Genomic DNA, 27,576 nt, shown 5'->3' with positions numbered 1-27,576 from the left:
ACCCTCCTCTATGCCTCCCCTATCTTAACCAGCGCAAAATCCTGTCTTAAGGCCAAGCTTGAACTAACGTACAACAAAGTTTCCAGGTTTGCTGCTAACCAACCATACAACTCTCACCACTTCCTATCTCTTTTAACTCTTCACTGGCTAGAACTCCCCATCTTCTCATATTTCCCCAACTGTCCCTTATTCACTCTGTCCTTAACAATCCTTCCTTTTGCCCTGCTATCTCTTCCCTTATATCCTGTTACTCCCCCTCCTGCTGTCTTTGGAGCTCTGATCAGTCTCTCATATCTATCCATAATAAGCCTAAAACATCAATTGGACAACACTTATATAGCTACTCAACTGCACTAGCCTGGAACACACTACCACTGAACATTAAAAGTGTTTTTAAAGCTATGGGTATGGGGCTGATTTCTAAAGAAAACCTACAAAATTCCTGGATCTGCTCATGCCATAAGCCCAACTTAACATCTTACATCCACTAATAGTTTTTTTGTCTATTTCTTCCTCTTCCTCTTCTTCTCATTTATTCTCCTCTTTTTCTCTAGACCTTGTTTTGCTTTCTTCTATGTCTAGCTTGTTACCACTCTTTCTTCTTTTTGCTTCTTCTTCCCCTCCCTCTTAGATCCACCTTTTATCAAGCTCTGTAGCTCTAATGATTTTTGTTTTGAATTCAATCAAACTTCTATGTATTTAAAAATCTTTTGTAATTGCTGTTACAAAAACCTGACCTGTTGGTGAGGAAGCTCATGAACACAGATTGCAAGATCAAATTCAGATCCGTTTCACTTTTCCATTCTGCCCAGGATTGTTGTAGCAGGGCTCACCTTTCTGTTTTTTTTTTTTAATTTGTTAATAAAAGGTAGAAAACTGATCCATATGAACCTTTTTCAGACTCTGACAGGGAGCTCTGTTTGGCTAAATGATTTTTCAGAATCAAGGCAAATGGAGGCTGAGAGAACTAAAAACATCAAAAATGAAGTGCTTTTCCTCAGTGCCCTTTAAAATTGTTTCTGTGAAAGAGCATGGAGAAGGGTTTTATTTCGCACTGTTCATTAAACACCAAAGATGGACCCTGGAGGCTGGAGCTGTTAGATCTGTCCAGACTAAACACATTTCTGGTGGTAAAGAAATTCAAACTGCTTATTCTTCAGGCTTTCTTACTTTTCCTTTTGTCAGATCCCCTCGTGGTTACCATTTACACAAAGGGTTCTTATCGGAAGTATGAGGCTTCAGAAAGTGTGCTAAGATATAGACAGAAAAATCAGAAAATCCTCAAATTTGCTGTTGCTCCTTGTGAAATATTTTTACAGGATAGCTCTGCCCATCCATACCCCTGCCACTTTATGTACCTGCTCTGAGAGTGCTGCAACTTGGAATTGGGGGAAGGAATACTTCAAGATCGTACATTACACTTTTATTGCTGTATTTCAATGATTGAAGCTGTGATCCTCAAAATACCAGTAAACAATGGAATGTGAATGTTTACTTATGCATCTTCATCTTCAGGGGGCACCGAAATACCTGAGATTTGTGGTAGGGGTGGAATACTTCCAGTTAATTTCCTTGGCACTTGGGCTATCCAAAGCTCCCATGGTAATCAAAAAATGCTTAGCACAGTTTTTATGGACTTTGGGGTCAAAATCGTGTACATCTGCCATTACATGTGGAACTGCCTGATTGAAGCAATTTCTTGGGAAGACTTGATCGGGATGTTAACTACATCACTCCTTGCCTAATTTATCTGGGGATATTGCTGAATTGTCAGAAGCTGAGCTTCACTCATTCCAGTACAGAGTACTTTCTGGGGGTCATTATGCACACTAAAAGGTGTGCATACAGTCACTCCCACAAGAAAAGATTGTTATGCTCAGCCCCTACCTGCAGACAGCCAGAAACCAGCATCTTTGAGAAGAGCCACCCGAAAACCTTTGAGTTACACGTCCTCTTTCATCATCCTGGGCCCATTCGCCAGGCTGCACATGATGATCATTCTGAGAAAACCACACAAGGTCAGGTTAAGGCACATTCTGCAAGGGCAGTAGCAGCAGCAAGTACAGCTGCCTTTTTCAGGAATGTCATTTGGCAGCAACAGACAGACATTCACCCTTTTTCTACACATTGCAACCTACACATCCTTGACAGGGTCCAAGCAGGCCTCGCCACTTCAAGTCTGTAGGATGTATGCATTCCCCATTAAGTCTGTGACCAGCTGTCCTTCTGTTTTAGTACTCTTTCCGCAAGTTGCTTGTCCTACTGCTGCGATCACTCTTATGATCATAGTACAGTTATGTGAACATACTCACCTTAACTGTTGATGTTCAGATAGTAGGATCACTGCTGCATTATAGGCTTCCTTTCTAACCCTGGAAACCTGTTTTTATTTTCAGGAGGCTTCAGTAGCCTACCGGGAGGCACCCTGTTCTTCACTTCTGTCTCAGGTAAGGGACAAACTTTCAGCCTGCTTTACAAGCTCAGTAAACACACTTGTTGATGAGAGCCTTAGTCACTCGAGCACAGACAGCTGTTCTGTTTGTAGTTGACATCCTATAAATGTCTGCAGTATGAGGGGCCAGCCCTTCATGTGGGATGTCACTAAACTTTGGAGGTCAGGCCAGATGATTAGATGTTCATCTGCAGCTTAATTTTTCACATTATGTAGTTGTTGTAATGGTAAGTGTTCTTACATAGAAAGAATGTTCAAGTTGTAGGATCACTGCTGTAGTATAAATTCCCTCCTCCTTCTTTAATTTCTGTATATGTTCATGGCCATACAGTAGAGGATGGGACATGGTGATAAGGGACTGAGAGGAAAATGAAAGCGGGGCATCACCACACTTGTCAGCTGTGTGTGTACGTATATATGTGTGTGTGTGTGTGTGTGTGTGTGTGTGTGTGTGTGTGTGTGTGTGTGTGTGTATGGATCCCTATCAGTTGACCGAAGTTTCAAAACTTCAAAGACCATATGGCCGAGACCATATGTTTAGAGTTTTGAAACTTCAAAATAAAAATAAAAAACAGTAAAATACAATAAAACAACACTCCAAGATCACACTACAGTGAGGAAAAAGGCAAATCCTGAGTTTTGCTCTGTACGGCGATCTCAAAACAAAGTGTTTGGAGTTTCAAAACTTCAAACATATGGTCTTGGCCATGTGGTCTTCAAAGTTTTGAAGCTTCAGTCAGCTGATAGGGATATATATATATATATATATATATATATATATCTAATGTGTGTGTATGGGTCTATGTCAGATGATTGAATTTTCAGAAACTCGAAATTCATATGGTCAAGACCATCTGATCAAGCTTCCGAAAACTCGAATATCAAAAAAAAAAGGGGGGGGGGCGAAGCCTAGATGGCCAACTGAGAGCAGTGAATTTTGAGAGCTTCATAAGCTAGTATAATAATATAGGAACATTTTTATTATTTTGAAGTTTAAAACGTCAGAAATCTATGGATAAACTACTAAACTACATAAATGTCAATTTTGGTGGAGATATACAAAAATTTTCCTGTCAAGTAACTTGGGAGTATATTGAATCACTGAATATGAACAACTCAAGAAATTCTCACCCAGATGCTGCTTTGAAAAAAGAACTGCAGTTGATGACATCTACCTTACAGGAACTATCTTTGAAGATGGATGCTTTAAAAATGACTTAGAAAACCTCAAATTAAATTCTCAAAAACAGACTGATACTCTTAAGGAACTATTACAGCAACACCATACAAAAATAACAAATATAGAGACTTCTCTAAATGACATTGAAGGGAGACTCTGAGAAAGAATTCCAAAAAGAATTTCTGCTTAAACAGAATATATGGCTGCTTAACAAAATAGATGACTTAAAAAACAGGGAAAGGAGAAACAACATAAGGATCTTTGGTTTGCCTGAAAACTCTGAAGGAGAAGACATTATTTCATTCTTAACGACCTGGATTCCTGAATATTTAGACTTGAAAGAGGGACTTTCATTTGGAATTGAAAGGGTGCATAGAGCACCGAGGAAACCTGCTTCTAAATCAACAAATACTCCACCTAGATCCATAGTTATAAAATTTCTTTCATTTCTGGACAAGGAACTAATATTAAAATCTGCTTGGAGAAAATCACCCTTAATATACAATCAAAGCCTGATAAGGTCTGACAATGATAATTCTTCCAGAATACTAGAACAAAGGAAAAAAGTCTGGCCAATAATAAAACTGTTGAAACAAAACAGCATTAAAGCACAGCTGGACTTTCCAGCCAAGACAAAATACTTTTACCAATGAGACGCGAACCTTTAATGACTTAGAAGAAGCTACTATATTCATGAAAAGCAACAACATAGTGTCTATCCTAGAAGAAATGGAATGGATGACCCCTACTCTTAAAAGAATAAAAGAAACAAATCCTTGGACTGATGATAGAAAGAAACAAAAAAATGATTCTAAGATAGCTGTCCCAAAAAATAATTCTTACAACTACATCTCTCAAAATATCAACTGATATGGTACATCACTTGTCGTCTGTTTTTATTTTAAAAAGGAGGGTTTCTTAAACAACTGAGAAACAGTAATGATTTATTCCGAATGTTCAAAAAGTCCAGTAGTTCTTCACAAACAAAGGTAGGTCAAGATGGGTTACTATTTACATTATATATAAGCCAAACAAAGCAACATATAATACATATAAGTTTCTATTCCCCTACTTGAACTCAATGAGTACTTATCTTGTTCATTGTTCATTGATCTTGTTCACTGTTCATTGATTTTGCTTATAATAATTTAAGTAATTAACTAATTTAACAAGGTACCATTCATCAGAGTTCAGACTCAAATGTAACAAATTAACATCATATATAATAGCAGTAACAGTAAGAGTGTTTTGAAAAAAAATGCTGTCATGGAGACTAATGCTTTCTTCAGTTAAAGTATGATTTAGAAATGTCATGTATATCCTAGCTAAATAATAGTAGCAAGGTCTTAGTACAAATGTCATTATTCTGTCTAAATATAGTTAATATCAATTATGGCAGGTATCACAGCTACGAGTGCAGTTTGATCAATCCTGATATGGTGTGCGTGGATGCAGCTGTGTCTGGCAGCTAGTACAAATGTCATTATTATTCTGTCTAAACATAGTTAATATCAATTATGGCAGGTATCATATCAATTATGGCAGGTATCACAGCTACGAGTGCAGTTTGATCAATCCTGATATGGTGTGCGTGGATGCAGCTGTGTCTGGCAGCTAGTACAAATGTCATTATTATTCTGTCTGAACATAGTTAATATCAATTATGGCAGGTATCATAGCTTCGAGTGCTGTTTGATCAATCCTGATATGGTTTGCGTGGATGCAGCTGTGTCTGGCAGCTAGTACAAATGTCATTATTATTCTGTCTAAACATAATATCAATTATGGCACGTATCATAGCTTCGAGTGCTGTTTGATTAAGCCTGACATGGTGTATTTGGATGCAGCTGTGTCTGGCAGCTGTTATATGTTGCCGTTTTCGTCTACTGAAGCTGTGGGTTGTGGCTTCTGATCGAGGTTTACTGATGCTTGTGTATTAGGAAGAGACGTTTGGTGTTTTAGCCTGGATCCAGGGGAAGGGGGTGGATAGAACTGTGATTTGGGATATTTTGGCAGAGAATGGTTTGTTTGTACGTCTGCGAGTGAGAGGTGGGAGGGCTGGAGGAGTGTGTTGTCTCTTGTTGTAGTGGCTTGTTGGGAGTTTTTTTTTTTTTTTTTGATCTGTTTGCTGTCTCTTTTTTTCCTGGCTGCTGCCTCACTGAAAGGGAGGGAATTTAGGCTTGAAGTTGCAGTGAAGTGAAGCTTTGCTTCAGATGCATTGCGAACCTCTGGTATGTAGTACACAGATACACTAACAGAAACAGATGCTCCCAGGTTGCTATGGTAATAGAGACAGAGTGACGATAGTGCTTAACAGCCTCCAAGATGATTCTCAGCAATGACGTTTTTGGTTTAAAAAAATATATATAATAAAAGGGCTGTTTTAAACCACATGTACACATATTGATGGTCTCCCAACACTTCGTTTAGCTCATTAAGTTGATCCTTGATAAAAAAAAAAAAAAAAAAAATCGCAATTTTATATTTAAAATGTATTTTGGTCCAAACACATTAAGGACTTATATAAGAGTGGAAGTCTGAGTTATTGTGAAAGACTAACAGCACTTGGTCTTGTGCAGTACCCTTTGCAATGGTTTGGGAGGTGACCTTGCTCGGACGTGTTGAGCATAATGGGATAGCTGATTCTAGGGGTGTTTGGGGTTGCCGGGAAGTGCTAGAGAGTTATCAGATTTCCTTCGTGGAAATATCTGTGGGAATAGAAGGTGTGTTGAGTGGTTCACTGGCAGAGTGGCCACTGCATGGAACAGGCTGGTAAAATGGAAAAGGACAAATATTAATTGAACTGAAAATTGTGGCTCTGTGTCTCTGCAGAGAGCTTGTGTCTCTACAGAGATCTTGTTAGAAGCACAAAACACACAAAACACAAGGTCTGTAGAGACACAGAGCCACAATTTTCAGTTCAATTAATATTCAGTGTATGTGCGTCTTTCGGCTTTTCCCGGTTAGGGGTCGCCACACGGTCCACTAATGATTGGCAGTTGATTTTTACGTACCGGCTTGCCAGGCCTGATGCACAACCTTCAACAAAGGTACGCCCATTCACGCATGTCTCCACGCCGAAGACGCTCTAGCTGAGAATCGAACCGGACAGCGTCTTACTGTGAGGCGACAACGCTACCGCAGCACCACCACCGTGGTCAATTAATATTCAGTGAGAAACAAAAATAAATAAAATGCAGTACTATATGAAAAAGTGCAGATAAAAGTGTACTTAAATTCACTTATACGTCCAGTTCGGTTGCAGGTAGATCTTAGCCGGCCAAAGCTCAAGTATTTAGCAGTAAAAAAAATGTAACACTTGTATAAGGCAGGACAGCCGCTAGGTTAAAACACAGAATATCAAAGTGAAACTACCCCTGACTGCTATCAATGGGTACACTTCTAACAAGATCTCTATAGAGACACAAGCTCTCTGTAGAGACACAGAGCCACAATTTTCAGTTCAATTAATATTCATTGAGAAACAAAAATAAATAAAATGCAATACTATATGAAAAAGTGCAGATAAAAGTGTACTTAAATTCACGTATACATCCAGTTGATTGCAGGTAGATCTTAGCTGGTCAAAGCTCAAGTATTTAGTACAGAGAGCTTGTTAGAAGTGTAGCCATTGATGATAGTGGGGGGTAGTTTCACTTTGATATTCTGTGTTTTAACCTAGGGGCTGTCCTGCCTAAAATAAGTGGTACATTTTGTTTTTTTTTCTGCTAATAATAGTTGAACGGTTACCAAGATAACTAATGTTTTATACATGACATCAAACTGACAAAGTTGTTCAAGAGAAACAATAGAAGCCTGAACTTGAAATGTCACAGAATGTAATAATCATATTCTGAACAAATAGTATTAAATTGACAATAGACACTCAGTTTAATAACATGGGCTTGAGTATAATAACACTACTGTTTTAACTTGTCATAAATGACATACACTATATTGAACATCAAGGGGAAGCATGATAGTAATGTCTTTCGGCTTTTCCAGGTTAGGGGTCTCCGCAACGGAACGCCAGTCCGCTTATGATTGGCAGTAGTTTTTTACGGTGCTGAGGTGCCAGCCTGACGCCGAACCTTCAATGAAGGCACACCCATTCATGCACGCACCTACCTGCATGTCTTTAAATGTCACTCAACCGCAGAGAGGACAAGCAGACTTCACACAGAAGGTGCTCCAGCCTTGAATCAAACCGGAGAACCTCTTGCTGTGAGGCAACAATGCTAACTGCTGCACCACTGCGGCCTAAGGGGAAGCATGATGATTTTCTCATATAAGTAAATGTGCATAACAAGTCATATAATTGCTTTAACTTGAATTGTGGTTTTGTAACACATCTTGACCATGCATAAAACTTGAGCTGTTACCAAGGTAACTAATGATGTTAAGTTGTTTATCTCGCCTTCATTCTTGCTGGTTGGGTTCGGAGCCGATCCTCGGCTCCGACTCGGCCATCTTCAAAAGCTCGAGAGCTGCTTACTGGCTCGAGGCCCCCCTATATCCCATGATACCTGGCGCTAGATACCCAGATCTTGTTTGCCGCTTCTGCTGCGAGGTTGTACTACTGGCTTAGGTTGTATAAAACTTTATTATTATTGTATTTTTCTTGTCAAAACTGTTAATTTTTAGTGTAGAATTAGTTGTTAGATTAGACTGTTGTATTGTAGTTAGTTTTCTCTAGATCCCGATTACTTCTCCCCAAGAAACTCGTTTAAGTTTGAGAGTTTCCCCTCCCCCCCTTCACTCCCTTTCCTTACCACAGAAAGGTTTTCCGTTTTAGTTAGAGGATAACCTTTTCTTTCTTCCTTTAAGGAAAAAAAAAATAATATATATAATTTCTTTAGTATCACTGTTAGTGTTTAGTGATAGTTATCTGTAGTGTTTGTAGTACTGCTTGTAGTTTTTTGGTTGTGGTAAATTGTAGTCTTCAATTTTTTAGTGGTTACCACTTAACCTTTTGTGTGTGTTTCTTGTCCTTGGTTTTCTTCCAGGATGTCCAAGGTTCCTAAACCGTCCGGATTCAAGAAGTGTGACTCATGCTGTCAGAAGATGTCTGTGACAGATGGTCACACTTCTTGTGTTTATTGTCTGGGCGCCGTGCACCTGCAGGACTCTTGCTCGATTTGCCATGCTTTCAGTCCAAGAGTCCTGCAGGAGCGCAAAAATAAATTGATTCTGAGGGGTTTGCTTAAACCCCAAGATTCACCGGCAAAGGCTCAGCCCGTGAAATCTTCCAGGCCACCTAAACCTTCGGCTCCCAGTTCGGAGCCGTCGTTGGGTGAAGCCATACAATCCATCTCGGCTCCGGCTGGAACCGATGTTCCTCACTCCCAGTCAGCTCCGATACATTCGTCGGAGCCGTCTGAGAGTCGAAAAAGATCCAGGTCTCCTTCTCTGGAGTCGATACGTTCGGCTCCGAAGTCGCCTCTGCTCCAATCGGAGCATAGTCATCGCTCATCCCACTCTTCTCGGTCCTCTAGACTTTCGGACCATGACTTGGAAAGAGTGGTCAGTAGGCTGTTAAAATCGCAGGCCCTAGCCAAAATGTTTTCCAGCCCCCCTCATCAGGTGTCAGCTCCGTCCACAGCTGTAGATATTTCTCCTCTGACTCATCCTATGAGCTCGGAGCCGGAGTTCGTTGGGGTCCGAGTTGTGGAGCTTTCGACTCGGATACCCTCTCCTTCGGTTCCGTCGTCGGCTCCGATCCCTTCCATGGTACCTTCCTTGGAGGGATCTGGGTTCCGAGACTCCCTCGTCGGCTTCGAGGGGGCGAGTGGCATCAGACCCTTGTCCGACCCCGCCCTCCCCCTCGGGGCTTCTGCTCAGGTGAGCTCGGCTCCCACATCTGCCTCGGAGCCATCCCACTCGGTGTGGGGAGGGGTTCTGGTTTCTTCGGAACCGGAGCCCTCTCTGCGTCCGGGCAGGGACGCCTTCGAGGTGATGAGGAGTGTACTGGCCCCCGAGTCAGTCCCACGATCGACCCCATCGGCTCCTCCCCCTAGGGTGCCTGTGTCAGCCTCTGCCCCTCTTCCAGACCCCAAGAGTGGGGATCCAGCGCTCCAGGACACCCCCTTGGGTGTATCCTTCTCTTCCAAAGCCTCCCCTGATCATTCAGAGGAGCCACCTCGCAAGAGGAAATGCAAGAGGAAGCATGTTGACTCCCCCGAGTCTGTCACATCGGATACCGACTTAGAGGAGTTAGAAGGATCCCCAAGATCCCCCTCTGAAGATGTCTCCTTCTCAGACATCCTTGAGATGCTTAGGCAGAGGGGGAACTGGACTGCCCTAAGCCCTTCCGAGGATGAGTCTGTATTCCTGGACGCGTTTGGATCCCGACCTTCCACCTCCTGGGTGTCTCCGCTTTTCGACCCACTAATGTCTGTGGTGGCTCAGAAGGCGTGGACGGCTCCAGACACAGTGGAACTGACCCCTAGAAGACCTGCCAAATTCATTACTGCACCGCACGACAAACAGTTGATGCCATGGTGGTAGCGGCCACAAAGAAGGAGTTGGCTGAAACTTCATCTGTCCATCCCCCTAACAAGGAGTCCAGGACGATGGACAGATATGGGAAGCGGATGTTCTCTTCAGCGACCTTTTCCATGCGGTCCCTGAATTACCTGTGCCACTTTACCCATCTTCAGAGGGATCACATGAAAGAGCTTGGAGATACCCACCAAGATCCATCAGCTGAGGGGGCCCAGGCTAAGGCAGCCTCCCAGTTGGCGACTCTTAATTCAGTGGTAAACTCCTCCATGAGGCTCATTTCATATGCAGCTGATGGTGCGAGTAGAGCCGCAGACACAGGTGTGGCCCTAAGGAGGCATGCTTGGATGTGGCTATGTAACTTTGCGGAACCTTTCAGAGTGTCTTTCACCAACACCCCTTTTGATGGTTCCTCTCTCTTTGGATCACAGGTGAAGGATACCATTACCAGGTGTGAGCAGGAAGGCAAGACTCTCTCTACCGTAGGAGTCCGTTTTTCCACTCCTTTCAGACCATATCCTAAGGGTCAGAAGAGTGGAAAGATGTAGTTCCGGAAATCCCAAGGAGCCTTGCCGGACACATGTGGTGAGTTACCATCCAGGGGCAGAGGAGGGAACAATAACAGACGCCGCCCTCGTGGCAGAGGGGTTCCGCAAAATCAGGGCAGCAGAGAATCTTTCTCTGAGAAACCCTTCCAGCATCCCTGAAGGGTTGCCCGGCTGCCCACCTCTGGAGGCAGTCGGGGGAAGATTATCGGTGTACCCAAGAGCCTGGCAAAACATAACACAAGACAAATGGGTACAGTCCGTCATATCCGGAGGCTACAGAATTCCCTTCGTTCGCACCCCTTTAAGATCAAACCAGTCCCTTCCAGACGTTCCACCCAATCTAAGGGACCAAGCAGTTCAAGAAGTCTCAAAACTGCTAAGAAAAAGGGCCATCCAGCAAGTCCCAGCAGACCAGCAAGGATCCGGAATTTACTCAGGGTTTTTTTTGGTACCAAAAAAGATGGGACTGGAGACCCATTCTGGATCTCAGCAGACTGAACAGGTCTGTACAAAGAACAAAGTTCCGGATGGTCATGCTACAGTCCATTTTGCCCTTCCTGAGCCAGGACAATTGGATGTGCTCTATAGATCTTCAGGATGCATACTACCACATCAAAATGGACAGACGCTCCAGAAGATTCCTTTGCTTCCGGCTGGGAGCTAGCCAGCCATTATCAGTTCAGAGCTCTGCCCTTTGGTCTCACCACAGCCCCCAGGGTGGTTACCAAATGTATGACAGTAGTTACCGCTCACCTGAGACGGCAAGGATTCCAGGTGTTTCCATATCTCAACAACTGGCTCTTCACTGCTACTACCAGACATCACCTTCTGCGAGCCAGAGACTGCACTATCGACACTTGCTCCAGGCTAGGTATCACAATAAATTTTGAAAAGTCTGCATTGTCGCCCCTGTCAATCTGTCACCTTTATAGGCGCAAATTTAAATACCAAAGACATGTTAGCGAGCCTCCCACCAGACAGGGTGTTAGTGATTCATCAGCATGTGAAGATTTTATTAGCATGCAAAAGAATTCCAGCCAGGTTTGTCCTTCAAACTCTGGGTCTCATGGCAGCAGCAATCATACTTGTCCCTCTAGCTCGTTTTCACATGAGGATTCTCCAGTGGCTTCTTTTCACCCAATGGTCCTTCCAGCAGCTTCCCATGTCTTACATGATTATGATCAGACAAGCATGCAAGAAGCACCTTGCATGGTGGATGGTCTCCACATCAGTGCTCCACAGCAGACCATTTGTTCACCCCTCTCCAGTTGCTACGGTGACCACGGACGCCTTCCTGATCGTGTGGGGGGGCATTATCAGGACAGAACAGTCCAAGGCACCTGGCAACCTCACGAGTACCATCTGCACATAAATGTCTTGGAGATGAGGGCTGTGCTCTTAGCATTGCAGGCTCTTCAGGACTCTCTTCCTACCGGGACCATTGCAATTCAAACGGACAATATGTCTGTAGTTTGGTACATCAACAAGCAGGGCGGAACCAGGTCCTACCCCCTATGTCGAGAAGCACTCAGACTCTGGCAGTGGGCGATCTCTTCCCAACGGTTTCTGATTGCAACGCACATCCCTGGGAGGTCCAACATCATAGCAGACAGACTGAGCAGAGCAATTCTCATGCCTCACGAGTGGTCTCTGAACCAGGTAGTTGCGGACCAAATCTTCTGCAAATGGGGCCAACCTTGCTGCGACCTTTTTGCAACTCCCTTCAACAGAAATTGCAGCAATTTCTTCTCTCTCCTTCCACTTTCCGGGCACTCCCCCAGAGACGCTCTAGTCCACGATTGGCCTCAGGGACTTCTTTATGCATTCCCTCCTTTTCCCCTAATCCCAAAGCTAATTCAGAAAGCTACCGTATTGGGTTGCAAAATGATCCTCATTGCTCCTTACTGGTCTCGACAAATATGGTTCCTGTTCCTGCATCACTATTTTCTCGAGCAGCCTTGGACTCTGGACCTAGTTCCAGACCTCCTGATTCATCAGTCGGGCTGCACCAATCCCTACGCTCTCTCCAGCTCACGGCTTGGTTGCTCCACTTCCAACTTTAGCCAGGCTTCCAGATATCTCCCCCTCTGTGCGCGAAATCATTTTGTCATCACACAAGTCTACAGCTAGAAAAACTTACGCTAGTAAGTGGAAATGTTTTTCTTCCTGGGCAGAGGCTAAGAGTATAGACCCCTTTTCAGCCCCTGTACACTACATTTTGGAATTTCTTGCGGAACTCTTCCATGCTGGGTCCGCTTCCGCTACAGTTAGAGTTCAGTTAGCTGCAATTTCATATTTTCACATTGGCCTGTCAGATAACAATATCATGTCTCATAAACTGTGTAAAGCCTTTCTCAAAGGAACTGCTCTGCTCAGACCCCCAGTGAGAGATCCTCCACCACCGTGGGATCTAAATTTGATTTTAGCTTCTCTAATTTTGCCCCCTTTCGAACCTGCAGCTTCTTGTTCATTGAAGTTCTTATCTTGGAAAACCCTTTTTCTGGTAGCTATTACTTCAGCCAGAAGAGTTTCGGAACTACAGGCTCTTTCTGTTCGTCCCCCATACCTCGTGTTCCACAGTGACAGGGTTGCTCTTAGGACTAATCCGTCCTTCCTTCCTAAGGTCTCCTCAGAGAGTAACTTGAATCAGTCCATAGACCTTCCTGTGTTTTTCCCTAACCACTCCCAACAGGGTGGAATATAAGTTGCATCAGTTAGATGTTCACAGGCAGCTACGCTTTTATTTGCATAGAACCAAGGACATTAGAAAATCAGATCAACTTTTCCTGTCTTATGCAGTAGGTAAACAAGGTCTTCCGGTCTCTAAAGTAACCTTATCCAGGTGGTTGACTTCTATCATGACTTTTATCATCACTTTCATATATCAACTGAGGAATAAAGAATTGCCAATTAAACCAAAAGGTCACTCCACCAGAGCTTTAGCTACTTTGGTGGCCTTTCAGGCTAGGTTGCCCATGGAATCTATTCGCGCTGTGGCTACATGGGCCAACCCTCATACTTTCATTTCGCATTACAAGTTGGATTTGGTTTCCAGGAGCAGAGCTGATTTTGGTTCCACTGTTCTGAAGAGTCTTTTCTGATGAGCCACCCAGGATTTTAGGTGCTAGGGACGCTGTCCCAACCAGCAAGAATGAAGGCGAGATAGACAACTTAACATAAAGAAATTATGTACCTACCATAACGTTCCATGTTAGTTGTCTTCTTCTCGCCTTCTTTCTTGCGTCCCACCCTCCATCCCCCTATCCTAGTGGACCGAGAAGAGTTCTTCTTGATTTTTTCCACTGGCTGAGTCTTCTCTGGCTATTCCTTTCTGACTAGTAGTCTCTCCAGTAGGATTTATGCATTTTAGGATAGGATTCCTTTATTATTTCTGCGGTTAGACTTACCAAACGAGATTTGGGTATCTAGCGCCAGGCATCATGGGATATAGGGGGGCCTCGAGCCATTAAGCAGCTCTCGAGCTTTTGAAGATGGCCGAGTCGGAGCCGAGGATCGGCTCCGAACCCAACCAGCAAGAAAAGGCGAGAAGAAGACAACTAACATGGAACGTTATGGTAGGTACATAACTTCTTTTTTTATACATGACATCAAACTGACAAAAGTTGTGCAAGGGAAACAATAGAAGCTTGAACTAGGAATATCACAGAATGTAGTAATCACATTCTGAACAAATAGTATTAAATTGACAATAATCACTCAGTTTAACCTTTGCTGATTATACAAAATAGAATGTTACCATTTACATATAAACTTTCAGTATATGCCATAAAATAGAAATTTATGAATATGGAAAAGGAACTTGTAATCATTAATCACAATAAGAGAACTTGTTGTTTTTAACCTATAATTTCACTCATTTTATAATAAAATAAATGACAGATCTGAAAATCCTTATGTGTAGAAAATGGGGGGGGGGGGGAAGTGGGATGCACTGATAATTAAAATGCACTAACTTTCATCAATGTTTACATAAAACAAACTTGATGTTTTAAGTAAGTTAGCAACAAACAAAGTGATTACTTAAATGCTGGCAAAAAATGAAATATAACTTCTGAAATATCCAGTAAAATACATCATCAGTAAGGGTGAATATGTTAAAATAACTGTGTGCTGTAATCTTTTTACTGAGGTTTTATACATGATACATCCTACTTTACTATGATTGAATTGCTTGCCATCTATCTTTCATGTAAATATTAATTGCTTATACAATAAGTAGACATTTATATTGTATTAGAATTATGTCTAATCTATAATAGTACTATATCTGTTCAAAGTAATATAAATATTGCTTATTCCTGTTACAAATATTCTCCATATGATTCAATTTATGGAGCTCAGATGTTCTGGATTGTCAAGGTATGAGTGATAATCTGATGCACTTAGGTTTATCCATCAGATTAGGAATGATTTTCATTCCGTGGCTTGTGCGGATCTTAGTTTTGTTAACATTTATTAATTTAAATTTATTTTACAAAAAACTGTTTAGTATGCCTGACCAAAACATTACTTTATTGGTAAACACTCAAAGTATAAAACTGATGATTTCCTTTAAAAGCTCAAACATATACTTTATATTTATCAGAGGAAAATGTTTAATAGTCACAATAAAACAAAAAATACATAGTCTAAATAACCTAAGATGGATTTAACTTTATTATCTTTAAATACCAATGGCTTAAACAATCCTAGCAAGAGATCAAATCTACTGAAATATTTAAAACTGAACAAAGCATAAATTGTCTTCTTTCAAGAAACTCACTTCAAAACAAATAATTACAAATGGAATCCTAAGGAATATATGATATTGGCGCAATCCATTTATAAGACAAAAGACAAAAGGGGTAACAATTTTATGGAAAACAAATGTGATTAACCCAGAAACCATGTATAAGTATGAAGATAAGCCTTATGGCATTAGTAATAGTTAAATATAATAACAGAATATGGCCCCTAGACAATCTGTACTGGTTTCCAGGCATTGGATCAGGAACTGTTAAAAAAACACTTGGATTTCATTTCCAACAATTATAAAGGCAACTTAATATTAGGAGGAGATTTTAACTGTATATTTGATATTTCTGAAACTACAAATAAAAGACCGCTGCGTATATCTGCAGTGTCAAAAGCTTTAAAAAAGTGGGTAGAATCATTTCATCTTGTAAATACTTTCAAATTTAAACAAGACAAATCTTTGTTGTTTTCCCATCAAGATCACAGATTCGGTACCCAAACTAGAATAGATAAAATATTTGCTGCTCATGACTTGTAGTGTAAAATAATTAATTTCTCAGTCACTCCCTGCCCCTTTTCAGACTGCAATTCATTGACACTAAAACTTCAAAATGGGTACAAACCATTAATCTTTAACTCCAAAATTCCAGCATATATAACTAAAATTAAAGAGTTCAAACCCTGGTTATTATCTGAATTACAGTTATTCTTAAATATTAATTACACCACAGAGATAAAATAATGATATGGGACTCATTAAAAGCTTACATATATGGTAAAACCCTAACTTGGTTTAAAAAAAAAATCAGAGAATGGGATTCTGAATTATTAGATCTACAATCCAAACTTTTGTCAGTAAAAGCTGAAAAAATCAAAATCATTTGGAGATGAAAAAGAAAGTAGAAGTATTAAACAGTAAATACAATGAAATTCTAGCACATAAAACTAGTTTAGCTTTAGAAAAATTAAAAATGAATACCTTGGACACTTCTCCCAAATGTCTACATAATTATCCTTAATCAAAATACAATCAAAAGCTAATAACATTAAAAGTATCTTCCATGAAAAGAAAGGGGAAAATGTCTTGGATATAGGTGACATTCTTGATGCCTATAGAAATCTCTATATGGAACATTTCCAAAAAGAAAATATACATATCGATCAATTAAATCTAGATGAAAAATGTTCTAATATAAAAAAATACCAGAAAAATTAAAACTAGATCTGCAAACACCCATATCCTTTAAAAAATTACAGATGCAATAAAAGAGGGTAAAAGAATAAAGCTCCATGTATAGATGGCATAATTATGGAAATATATAAACTTTTTCCTTCAGAGATACTATCCCTCTTTCATAAAACTCTATTAGAAATTCAGTCACAAGCTTTAATACCACCCTCTTGGAGATAATCTTTAATCACACCAGTCTTAAAGGAAAACAAATCCCCAAACCTCTGTACCTCATATAGACCTATATCATTATTAAATAATGACTACAAGATATTTGACAATATTAACCAACAGAATGAAAATACCACTATCCAAAACAATAAATAATGATCAAACTGGATTTGTATGTCATAGACACACACATGACAATATTAAAAGGATAATTTCTTTTATAGATTATGTTAATAAAGAAAATAAGCACTCGTAATTGGCTTAGGTATAGAGAAAGCCTTTGATTCCATAAACTGGAACTATTTATTCAAAATTCTAGTGTTATTTGAACTTTCTCCTTCCTTTGTTCATCATCTACTAAAGAATATATATATATATATATATATATATATATATATATATATATATATATATATATATATATATACACAAATAATTTATTGCATGTTAAGCTAAGTCCTTTCACCTCTGAATCTGTACATATAACAAAGGGTACTAAACAAGGATTTTCCAGGTCACCGATTCTGTTTGCTTTGGCTATTGAAATATTGGCAGATTCAGTACGTAACAATACAAAAATCAAAGGAGTAGATATTTTTGAACAATACAATTCTAAAGTAATGCTTTTGCTGATGACATATTGTTAACATTATCCAATACAAAAGAGACATTAGAAGAATTAGATATTTTAATTGACACATTTTATAAGACTTCAGGACTCCATTTCAATAAATAAAAATTTTTATTTTTAAATAAAAAAAAGAATTGCAGACGAAGGGGAATCGCATTATAGGGAAACAAGAATCTACCTTAAAATATCTAGGAATTGAGTTATGCAAGGATAATAATGAATTAGTCTCAGACTATAATAATCTCATCAATACAATTAAAAGCTCTGTGGAAAAGTGGAACAAAGTAATATTAACATTTGAAGATAGACTACAGTTAATAAAAATGGTTTTACTACCCAAGATTCTATATATAGCTTTGGCATTACAACTGTTACCAGAAAGGAATATACTCAAATAAATAAACTCATGCCTAATAAAATTGTTATGTTTTTTTCCCAAAAGAAACAGAATAGCTTTAATACATCATATCATACCATGGTAACAGGGAGGATTAAACTTTCCTGGCATAGAAACATATATAAAAGCTTCAATATCTAAAACAATGTTAGATTGGATAAGGCCAAATTATTCTGCAACTGGAAATAATTCTAACTGTAATATCAATACATGAATTTGATTTACAAAAAAATTCAAATAACAGATAAAAACAATTTGCCATGGCACATATTATGTATTAGTATGCAATATAACATAACTAAGCCCATTAAAACTTATATGATTAATTATTACATTGACTCATTTAGGAAAATTATTAATGCAGATATAGATTTAAAAATCTGGTTTGATCTTTTAACACCATTCATAGTTACAAAGAGCTATCCATGCAAAATATACAGAGGAATAATTAATTCCTGGGAACAGAAAGGATTTGTTTGTTGGTTTCAGTGTATCAAAGAACTAAAAGGTCTGGATGTGCAAACAATAGAAACAACATACAAAATTCCACAACAAGATTGGCTAACTATGCAAAGCATTCTGACGTATTTGTAAGATTTATGCAGAATAAATAGTAATTCTTCATTTAAAGAAATACCTAAACTTACAAAATACCTATATGAAATCATATATATAATGATTATGACATCGGAAATAGTATTTCGAAATTTTACAAGATATTGATAAATTATAAAACATAACCCAAATCCTCATATTGGAATTATATGACAAAAGGGCCCTCATTACAGCTAACTGAAGAATTAAATCAAATATTTTATTATCAATAAAACGTACATCCTTTACACAATACTGGAAAGTTTTTAATTGGAAATCCTTGCACAGAGCATTCCTAACTCCAGATAGAATTACTAAAATTAATTCTTCCACAAAGGGAATATGTTGAAGGTGTGAGCAAGTACACAATGCAGACTGGAATCACATTTTTTTCGACTGTGTTAAAATTAAGCCATTTTGGAATGGTATTAAAAACATTTTACAAGCTTTATTTAATGAATTGTTTAACTTATCTAAAGCTCTAGTAGTATTAAATGTGTACGGAGGTCCTCATTTGAATGAGTCAAATATGTATCTAGTATGGACAATACTTGCAATCTCAAGGAAGTTTACAACAAGAAGATGGAATACAAACACAATGCCGACTTTGGAAGGCTTCTACAGCCTACTGAAGACCACAGCATTGTTGGAAATTAAAATTAGAGAATTAAGGATTCATCCTAAGCCATTTATTAACAATCCATGGAAAAAATTCTTATCATTGATTGATATTTTACAGTAACCAAACAGATACACTCTAATAACTGGATTGTTATACCATATAAAGTAATTGTATATATTGAGCTCTGTTATAGTGTCAGGCTGTTGTAAATAGTGAACATAGTTATTTAAGATGTTATATACAAGAACTATGGAATTTATTCAACTGTATTTGAAAAAAAAAATTTTTTTTGAGGAAAAACAAAAAACAAATACAAAAATCTACCTTTTTTTTTACATTTTTGCAGGGGGGGCAAGGCCCCCTGTACCCCCCCCCATACCTCCTGCAAATTATATATACCAACTCCGGGATCACACTGCAGTAAGGAAAAGGGTAAATTTTCCGATCCGCACTGTATGTGATCTCCATTCAAGAGTTTCAAGTTTTCAAAAGCTCGATCATATGGTCTCAACCATATGAATTTCTGGTTTCTGAAAACTTGATTAGCTGATAGGGACTTAGATGTATGGGTCTGCTTCAATTTACCAAAATTACAGATTACCGAAACTTAAAACATCGAGATGACAACATTGAAACATAACCAAAAAGAAAGTTTACAATACTGAAATTCATAACAACAAAAAAAACAACTGCGGATGTTGTACGCCACTCCTGACACCCTAGACATAAACAGCTTCAGTATTTTTTTCTCAAAAGAGTTGTCAGCTGTGGATGTTACACAGAACATGGAGCTTCTGAATGGAGATCACGGTACAGTGAGTATCGGAAAATTTCCCCAATGTAGTGTAATCTCGGAGTTGGTAAATATGATTTGCTGGGGGTGTGAAGACGCAGCTTCTCTACATGGGTGCAGGGAGGCTTGCTCCCCTGTGAAACCTTAAGAAAAGGTAGAGTTTTGTGGTGAAATAATGCATTTCAAATGGATAGATGATGTCATGAAATTTATTAAAGGTACAGGAACAGTTTTGAATATGTAGAAATGGAACTTTTATTAGAAATAGATGTGTCCCTTTAAAGTACACTGTAATTGACGGGAAGTTACCTGGTCACTGAGGCTTTTCAGTTGGTAATTCTTTTGAGAAAAAGGCGAAGGTGGTGGTGTGTTTGTTTTCACAATAGTGTGTAGGGTGTCGAGTGGTGTGAAATATCCGCAGCTGTCTTTTTCATAGCTATGAATTTCAGTATTGTAAACTTTAATTGTACTGATGTTTCTGTGTCATCTTGACATTTCAAGTTTCGGTAATCGGACCTCAGTCTCCCCATCATCACCATTATTATCATCATCTTCCTTTGCTTTTCTCTACAGGTAATATATTTGTAGGGAAAGGCAATGGAGGATGATGGGGAGACAGGTCTATACTGATTTTGTTAGTCAAGCCAAGGATGTATGTAATTAATAGGCTTAGGTCCTTTAGGGCTTTACTGACTCACATCCAGGGGCTCTGTGTGCCTGTAGCCAAGGTCCAGTTTTCATTATAGCTTCTGTCAAAAAAGAAACTCAAGTGATATGAGCTACTTCCCCTTATAATTGTGCATTTAAGGTACTATCCTAGGATAAGGGAGTAGTGTGAGCTTTTGTTGACATCTCAGAAGACATACAAGTCAGATGAGAAGGGCAGACATCCATCTGCTCCAGTTTTCCATAGTTAACTAGTCATGCTGAAGTATAGCTTCTACTACTTGAAGGCTGACTGCTGTGGTCAGTTTGCTGACACAGGTGTACTTTCCTAATAATCATTTCCTCTCCAGTCAAAACTTAAATATCCTAATGGAAGTACCACTGCATTACTGCTTTGTTCATGATGCTTAGTGTGGCCTGCTTTGATATTTTTTTGCATCAGGACTTGTTTTCTGAGCCTTGTCTTTTGGTGTTCCTCTGGTCATGACATACTGGGGGATATTCAGTTTTGTACTACTTTGAGTTCTTACTATTTGCCTGTGATAAAGGGATTTTGCAGTCAGCTGTGTCAGACTTTTGCTCAGTATTTAAGGTTGGGTTTGAGACAACCCCCTGCAGTGGGTGTTGTTACCCCTTTGCAATCCCTTTATGCTTGGACAACAGCTTTGTCTAGCTTCTGTGGGTGGACTTTCCCATGTTTTTTTTTTTTGGGGGGGGGTCCCTTGTGCTTGCTGATTATCTTGCCAGTTTCTGCATTCTCAGTTCCATTTATTCCTGTTAGGATGAGAGATAGTCACAGAGAGGCTTTCATGCATGCATCAGGGGATATTACGTGTGCAGCCATAATGTCCCCTTTTACATGGATGGGTAGTGGGGTATAGAACAGGGCCATCACCTGCTTCTGTCACTGATATAGTCTCTCAGGCAAGTCCAGACCCTGCTTCTCAAGCAGACAGCACCCTGTAGCTTGCCAAGCTTCTCCAGTGGAAATCCATTAGCAGGTTAAGTGACCTGCGACATTCCCTCAGCACCTCTCCTGGGGTGAGCAGTCTACACCTGTTCATTCTTCTCCTTACACTGCTACCTCTCACAGTGCAAGGGCCATTGCCCATGCACAGATTGGTTGGATTGTAATCGGACTTCAGATGAACAAATATATAATGTTATTGCATTGTGTCTTTCAATTTGTCTTCACTTAATACATGAGGGTCAGAATGGGAGCGTTCAGCACTTGCACCTACCCTCCTAGTCTGCCATATGACAAAATAAAGTGCTCCAGCCAGAGGTGAGTGAGACAGATTGTGGGAGCTGAACAGAGTACAGACAGATGCAAAGCTGCCAGGTATCGGGTATGGAAATTCTTAACAATTGCCCACTGCAGAGAACCTTATGGCAGTGTAGCTAATATAGTAAATGCTGAGTTCAGGAACAAGCTTCTTGCAGATGTAGAATGTAGAGAGTTCAGGCACATCCAATAGATGCTACATTTTGTAGTAGAAAAAAACAAAAACTGAGGTTTAAGGCTCCGCAAGTAAGCTTGGAGTTGCATATGGTCAATATCTGTCTGTTTACCACTGCAGAAAAAGTGAAATTAAGAAAGGCAGTCTTTATGGTCTTTATTACTTTAGCATTAGGATTGTGAATTTGCTAAACAGCTAGTTGCATGTTTGTTTGTTTTTTCCTTACCTTTTTTAACCTCCCACAGGACATTTAACAGGCAAGCATGAGCGCCATTTCACCATATCTGGATGTCCACTGTACCATAATCTCTCTGCTGATGAATGCAAGGTAATGTCCATTGTATAATCACAGGTAGGTTACTGTTAAATTATGTTTGTTGCAAATAAAGTAAATGTGCTTACCACAGTAAAGCTAAACTGTTTAAAAGAGGTTTATTTAGTGATGGGCTATGGAATTGTTAATTTCATTTAGAGTAAGCTGGTTTATACGCCAGCCAAGTGGGTCTTAGTCTAGCAGAAAATCTATGCTTAACAGCTTAATGTGCCTGTCATTTCCACTCTATTCTGTGCTTTTCTTCCTTTGCTTGTTTTGCTTTAAAAGGGGATCCGTGGTTCAGTTTTCGTAAGATAAATTGCATGGAGAATCAGCAATAGTTATTGGGTTTCTACATTCTTTACAGTTGGGTATTTAATGGAAGATTTTCTTGTTTCACAGAATGGGTTTATTGTTTTAAACATACCTGACATTTTAGTGATCCTAAATTAACTTACTGGAATGTGGCGAAGAGCTGAAGTCTCCAGCATCTGACATGGCACAGTGTGGAAAAGAACAAAAAAAGCAACGTGTAATTCATGTCACAACTTTTTTGTTGTTTTTCTTTTTTTGTCCTATTTTGCAGTATTACAGAGGCTCCAGAGCACAGCGTGACGCGGTAAGAGACCAACTTTTTTTTTTCATTTAGTTTCAGTAATCGTGTGCTGCCACTGGCCACACAACTTCCATTTGATGTTCAGTTTGACTTTGGCATTTCTCATCCAAAGTTGTTCTCTTTAGTGAAACAAGAAAATCCTCTGTTTGTAAAGTGACCTTTGCAGGACTAGTCATATTGCAGTGAACTGCAGGAGAGGTTGACCAAGACTTCAGTAAGTAGGATATTGTTTTTGCTAAAATTAAGGCCTGGAAAGGGCTATGTGTATAAAAATAAGGAAGAAAAAAAAGTTTTTTAAAGGGAGGGCAGGTACCAGCAGTTAGCAGAGGTTATGTCACCAGATTAACACATTGGGTGAAGAGGAAGAGGTGGAATTAAATTTACAAAGAACAAGATAAATGAAGAATTCTGCAGTTGGTTAATACAGAACATAGTATGCAGTTTTGAAAGGAGTAGTAGGGTTACTATGTAGCTGCAGAAACTGGTTAAGGAAGATCCATATCCTTTATTCTCTCCTATAGGTAAATGTCACTTAATCATTTTTAACCTTGAAGTAGAAATTATGAATAGCAGTGTTAGATCAAAAAAACTATCAGATGCAGAGGAATCTACCTTCTGTCTGTGTGCGCTGCTGCAAAGGTGTTATATAGTTTCTGTACTGCCATTAAATAAAGAGAAAGGATTGTGATACTTCCCACAGTGTATTAGCTAGTCTTTGCTAACTGTGTCTTTGTCATTTATGCTGTTTTCCCCTTTTGCTTACTGATCATCGACTTTTTCTTCTGACACCATCATCCAGGCAGCCAGCAGAGGTTTTGTGGCCAAGTCCCTAACCCTCACCCTTACTAGTTGCATACGCATCTCCAACACTGTGGAGGTATTCTGCACCCTCTTCTGGCTTGCGTGTGCCACCCCCCACCTCCACACACTCACTCATATAAAAGAGCTACTGTCATTGGCTTAAACCACCAAGCTCATGCCCCCCTGATCCTGCAACTACTGTTCTTATGCAGTCCTGTGATTGCATGGGAACAGTTTTGGCCAAACAGCCCACCATTTTCCGCCATCCAAGTTAGGACACATCAGCCTGAGCCACTGACTTCTGTCACCACCTGCTTGACTCTCTTTCATAGCCAGAGGTACTATTCACACTCTGGTTGTATCTTGTTGTTAGAATTTCATTCCTTTGTGTCGCAGAGCCAAGGTGCTCTGCATACATGTTTTGACCTTTATTCTTATGTCTGTGGTGAATGCAAGATATTGCTGCATTCAGGCTTTCAAGTAAGATATGTTAAACTTATGTTTTGATTTAGTAGAATAATAAGCACTGCCTAACGTCTGCTACCAGAGTAATATGTGCCTAAAAAAGGTTGTGATTTTGCCCCACATCCAGTTAAAAGGAATCAGTAGTGTTGCAGATAACGGCATGTGCTTGCAAAATTTTCTTAACAGAAGTCTGTATTGGAAATCAAAGAAGTTCTGAAAAGGTCAGGAGTACAAGTCTGCAAATCCTGATGAAAGCACTTGTCTGGTATGAGGAGGTCTATCCATGTTAACAACAGGACTGATGCAGTCAGTCGTTAGGACAGCTAGGCATCAGAAACTTTTCCAGGCTACTAAGTCCCTTTCTGTTACCCATAGTGCACTGGGTAAGACATTACTCTGTAGATCACTGGCATGCTGTGCACAGCAGATAGTCGGACTAGACTGGGAAGGAGGACAGGTATGTTGACAAGGACTCTCCTGCTCGTCCATAGCTACTGATATGGTAATTAGATTGCTTTTGTGTCTAGTATATGGATTGTATAATATAAGGTCTGTCCTTGGTAACAATGAGACAGAGTTCCAAGCTAATTTTTGTAGGTGGGTCTCCACGGGAAACTCTATTATTGTGGGCCCCATCATGGGAATCTAGATTATTTTGGCTCCAAAGAGAGAGACCAAAAACTGGATATTACATATACCTTATAGTGCCTTGAAAAACAACTCTGCAAAAACAGGCAGCTGTTGCATAAATATAATCAAAGGCTCCTTTACAGAAAAAGACTTGACAGGTAGCCACTGCTTTAGTAGAATGAGCCCTTTGTGAGTCCTTTGCTCAGAGGGAAAAAGCTTATTGTATTTTTTACGGCAAATTTCAATGCATTCAGCTGTTCTGGTGATTTACCTTAAGCTGTCCACCTTGTAATTTCATTATTGTATTCTAGTACATATGTTATTTCTTTGAAAGGTGTTGCTCATCGATATGGACTGTGTGCATTCCTTTAAGGTAGTTAAGATTATCTTACCCCGCCCCATCATTCGTTCTGTCATGTTAAGCATGCTGAGATCCCATGGTTTCTCTTTATGGCTTTTTTAATAGACCTGCATTTTCTGTATTGTTTATCTTTGTTGCTTATTGCAGAACTGCTTATACCCTTTCTGTTTGTAGCACACATAAGGTCTTTAGAAATATAAGTACTACTGCAGATGAAGTTTTAACCAGCTGTCTGAACAGACAGATAATGTTTTGTTTTTCTACTAATTAAGAGTTTCCAGTTCGATATATTTATTTATTTGTCTTTGTTAACCAGAGCACAGCACTGATCAGAGGACCAATTTCAGGTTCATCCTGGGGAAAAATAACAGAACAAAACAGAGCACAGAGGATTAAGACTCTGAGCTAACAGACTGCTTACTGTAGGCAAGGGTGCAAGGTTTGATTCCTTCCACCTTCATTTACCTACTGTGCTAATGAGCAAATCACTGGACCGACAGTGCTCCCAGGTCATCCCTAGACACTTGTGTCCTGTGGACTTTACACATACCGATTTAAATGGGTTTTGTGCGTTTATATGCACGCACACAGTATAAATGTAGTACAAATGTGAATTTAAACAATTAGATATGTGCATGAATTCTGATAATGAGGTTATATTTATTAATTCATTTCCATTTTTATTTACCTGGAAAGTCCGACTGAGCAGCAAGCAACCCCATTTTTAACAAAGGCAGGGGGAGAAAACTAATTTTGATAGTACTGATAAGATGCTTTCTGTCATAAATTCAGCAGTTCTGAAACACAATACAAAAGATTGGAAATCAGTACAACAGTTTTAAGATTTAGGTAAGTATACCATGAATGCTGACAGCTGAGTATGCCATATCAAAGGAGTTCTGATTCATGCAGTTCTAACATTAGTACAGTGAGATAAATTTCTATATATCTGCAAAATTACAAGAAAAAACCTAGCCAAGTGTTTGGCCTGAATCTGTCCATAAAGACTTGGAAAGGAAAAAGTAAAAAGTGATGGACATTCAGAAATCGTATAGCTGAAACACTTTGTCCTTACGGGGTCATTTGCATATATCCCATGGGCCTCTATTACAGGAGGTTTAAGGTATCACACAGTGAAAACTTTAGTTTGGCTAGGTTTTTCTTGTAGTTTTTGGTTTGCCTCTGTGACATTTTTTTTACTTTTTGGTTTATATGTGCAAAATCAGAAATAGCTAGTTTATAAGATTCAACACAAGATAGTAGCAAGTGATGTAAGATGAGTCTGAAAAGAAAGGGGAGCCTTTGACTGGGAAAAAGATAAGAAGACTGAAGAAGTATAGTGGTAGGTATAGAAAGTTAGAAAAAAAGAAGTAAAAACCTGTGAGGAAGGATATAAATAAGTCCATATAGCTGCAGCATGTAAGAAGGAGTAGTAAAAGGAAGAATAAGGTAAACTACCAAGGAAAGAAAGAAACTGGAAAGTGTAATCAGTTTATTAGAGGTACAAGCTGAAAAATTCTTGTGTATAGGATGTTGGTAAGATTGAAGGAATTTGAGTTTGATAAGAGGGAGAGAGCATGTATATGTTTCTAGGAGTGAGATTTATGTAAGGGGAAGTGGCTTGAGGGGGAGGAGTGATTAGATTCCATAACTGACATATAAAGCAGTCGGTACTGAAATTCATGGACCTCCAGATAAGAGTAGTTTCTAATTTACCTGACAAGTAAGAGTTTGTTGTTGGAAGTACAGGTAAAATTGGTTTGATTCCCTGTCACGTGACATACATTCTGCGTGTACTGTGTTGAACGTATACTTACTGTCTGGTTTAGAACCTGTGCTGTTCATAATTTCTGTAAGGAAAACTTCCAGCTTTGTTTCAAGCAAGACTTGCTTCTGGTTTAGTTTTGCTGATTTATTTTTGGTTTGTTGTTTATTATTTATTTATTTATTTATTTCCAGTTTGATTACCAGGGAAGTCCACTGGGTCCATATAACCTGTTTTCAGTGGAGGCCCAGGGAGAAAAGCTCCAATAAACATAATACAATATAAATATCAGAGATACAGTGATACATAGTATAGGTCATACTGAAAGATGCATATTATAAGACAGTTACATAATATGTACAGAATAAGACATGTTCAAACAAAATAGCTTAAGGATGTTCTGAGGATTATGCAGATACATTTAAGCAAACACTCTAACACAGCAATAGAATTGGGGTAGAAAACAGTTTACAAGCACTCATAAATATTTTTTTTGTTTTGTTTTGTTGCTATTTACAGTATTTACATAGTTTTGTTGTGTGTTAGATAGCTCTCAGAAATGTGGAGAGCTTAGACACACTCATGGTGTTGTAAATATAGGAGATTTAGAGAGGATTGGGAATC

At 39.3% G+C, this 27,576-nt stretch overlaps 1 protein-coding gene across 2 annotated transcripts in view; it reads left to right on the top strand.

The window, feature by feature from the left end:
- Positions 1 to 27,576, top strand: part of KAT7 (lysine acetyltransferase 7) — a 609,598-nt gene that overhangs the window by 167,506 nt on the left and 414,516 nt on the right. The window contains exons 5-6 of one of the 2 annotated variants that reach the window (XM_044055078.1): positions 22,247 to 22,329; positions 22,901 to 22,933. In XM_044055078.1, coding sequence (XP_043911013.1) covers positions 22,247 to 22,329; positions 22,901 to 22,933 — 116 coding nt within the window. The remainder of the gene's footprint in view (positions 1 to 22,246; positions 22,330 to 22,900; positions 22,934 to 27,576) is intronic. The other variant, XM_044055079.1, reaches the window with a different exon arrangement.

This window comes from Protopterus annectens, chromosome 13.part0 (genome assembly GCF_019279795.1).
Source record: "Protopterus annectens isolate FY-2018-M chromosome 13.part0, PAN1.0, whole genome shotgun sequence".
NCBI classification, from domain to species: Eukaryota; Metazoa; Chordata; order Ceratodontiformes; family Protopteridae; genus Protopterus; species Protopterus annectens.
This window is presented reverse-complemented; position numbering and strand designations above follow the sequence as displayed.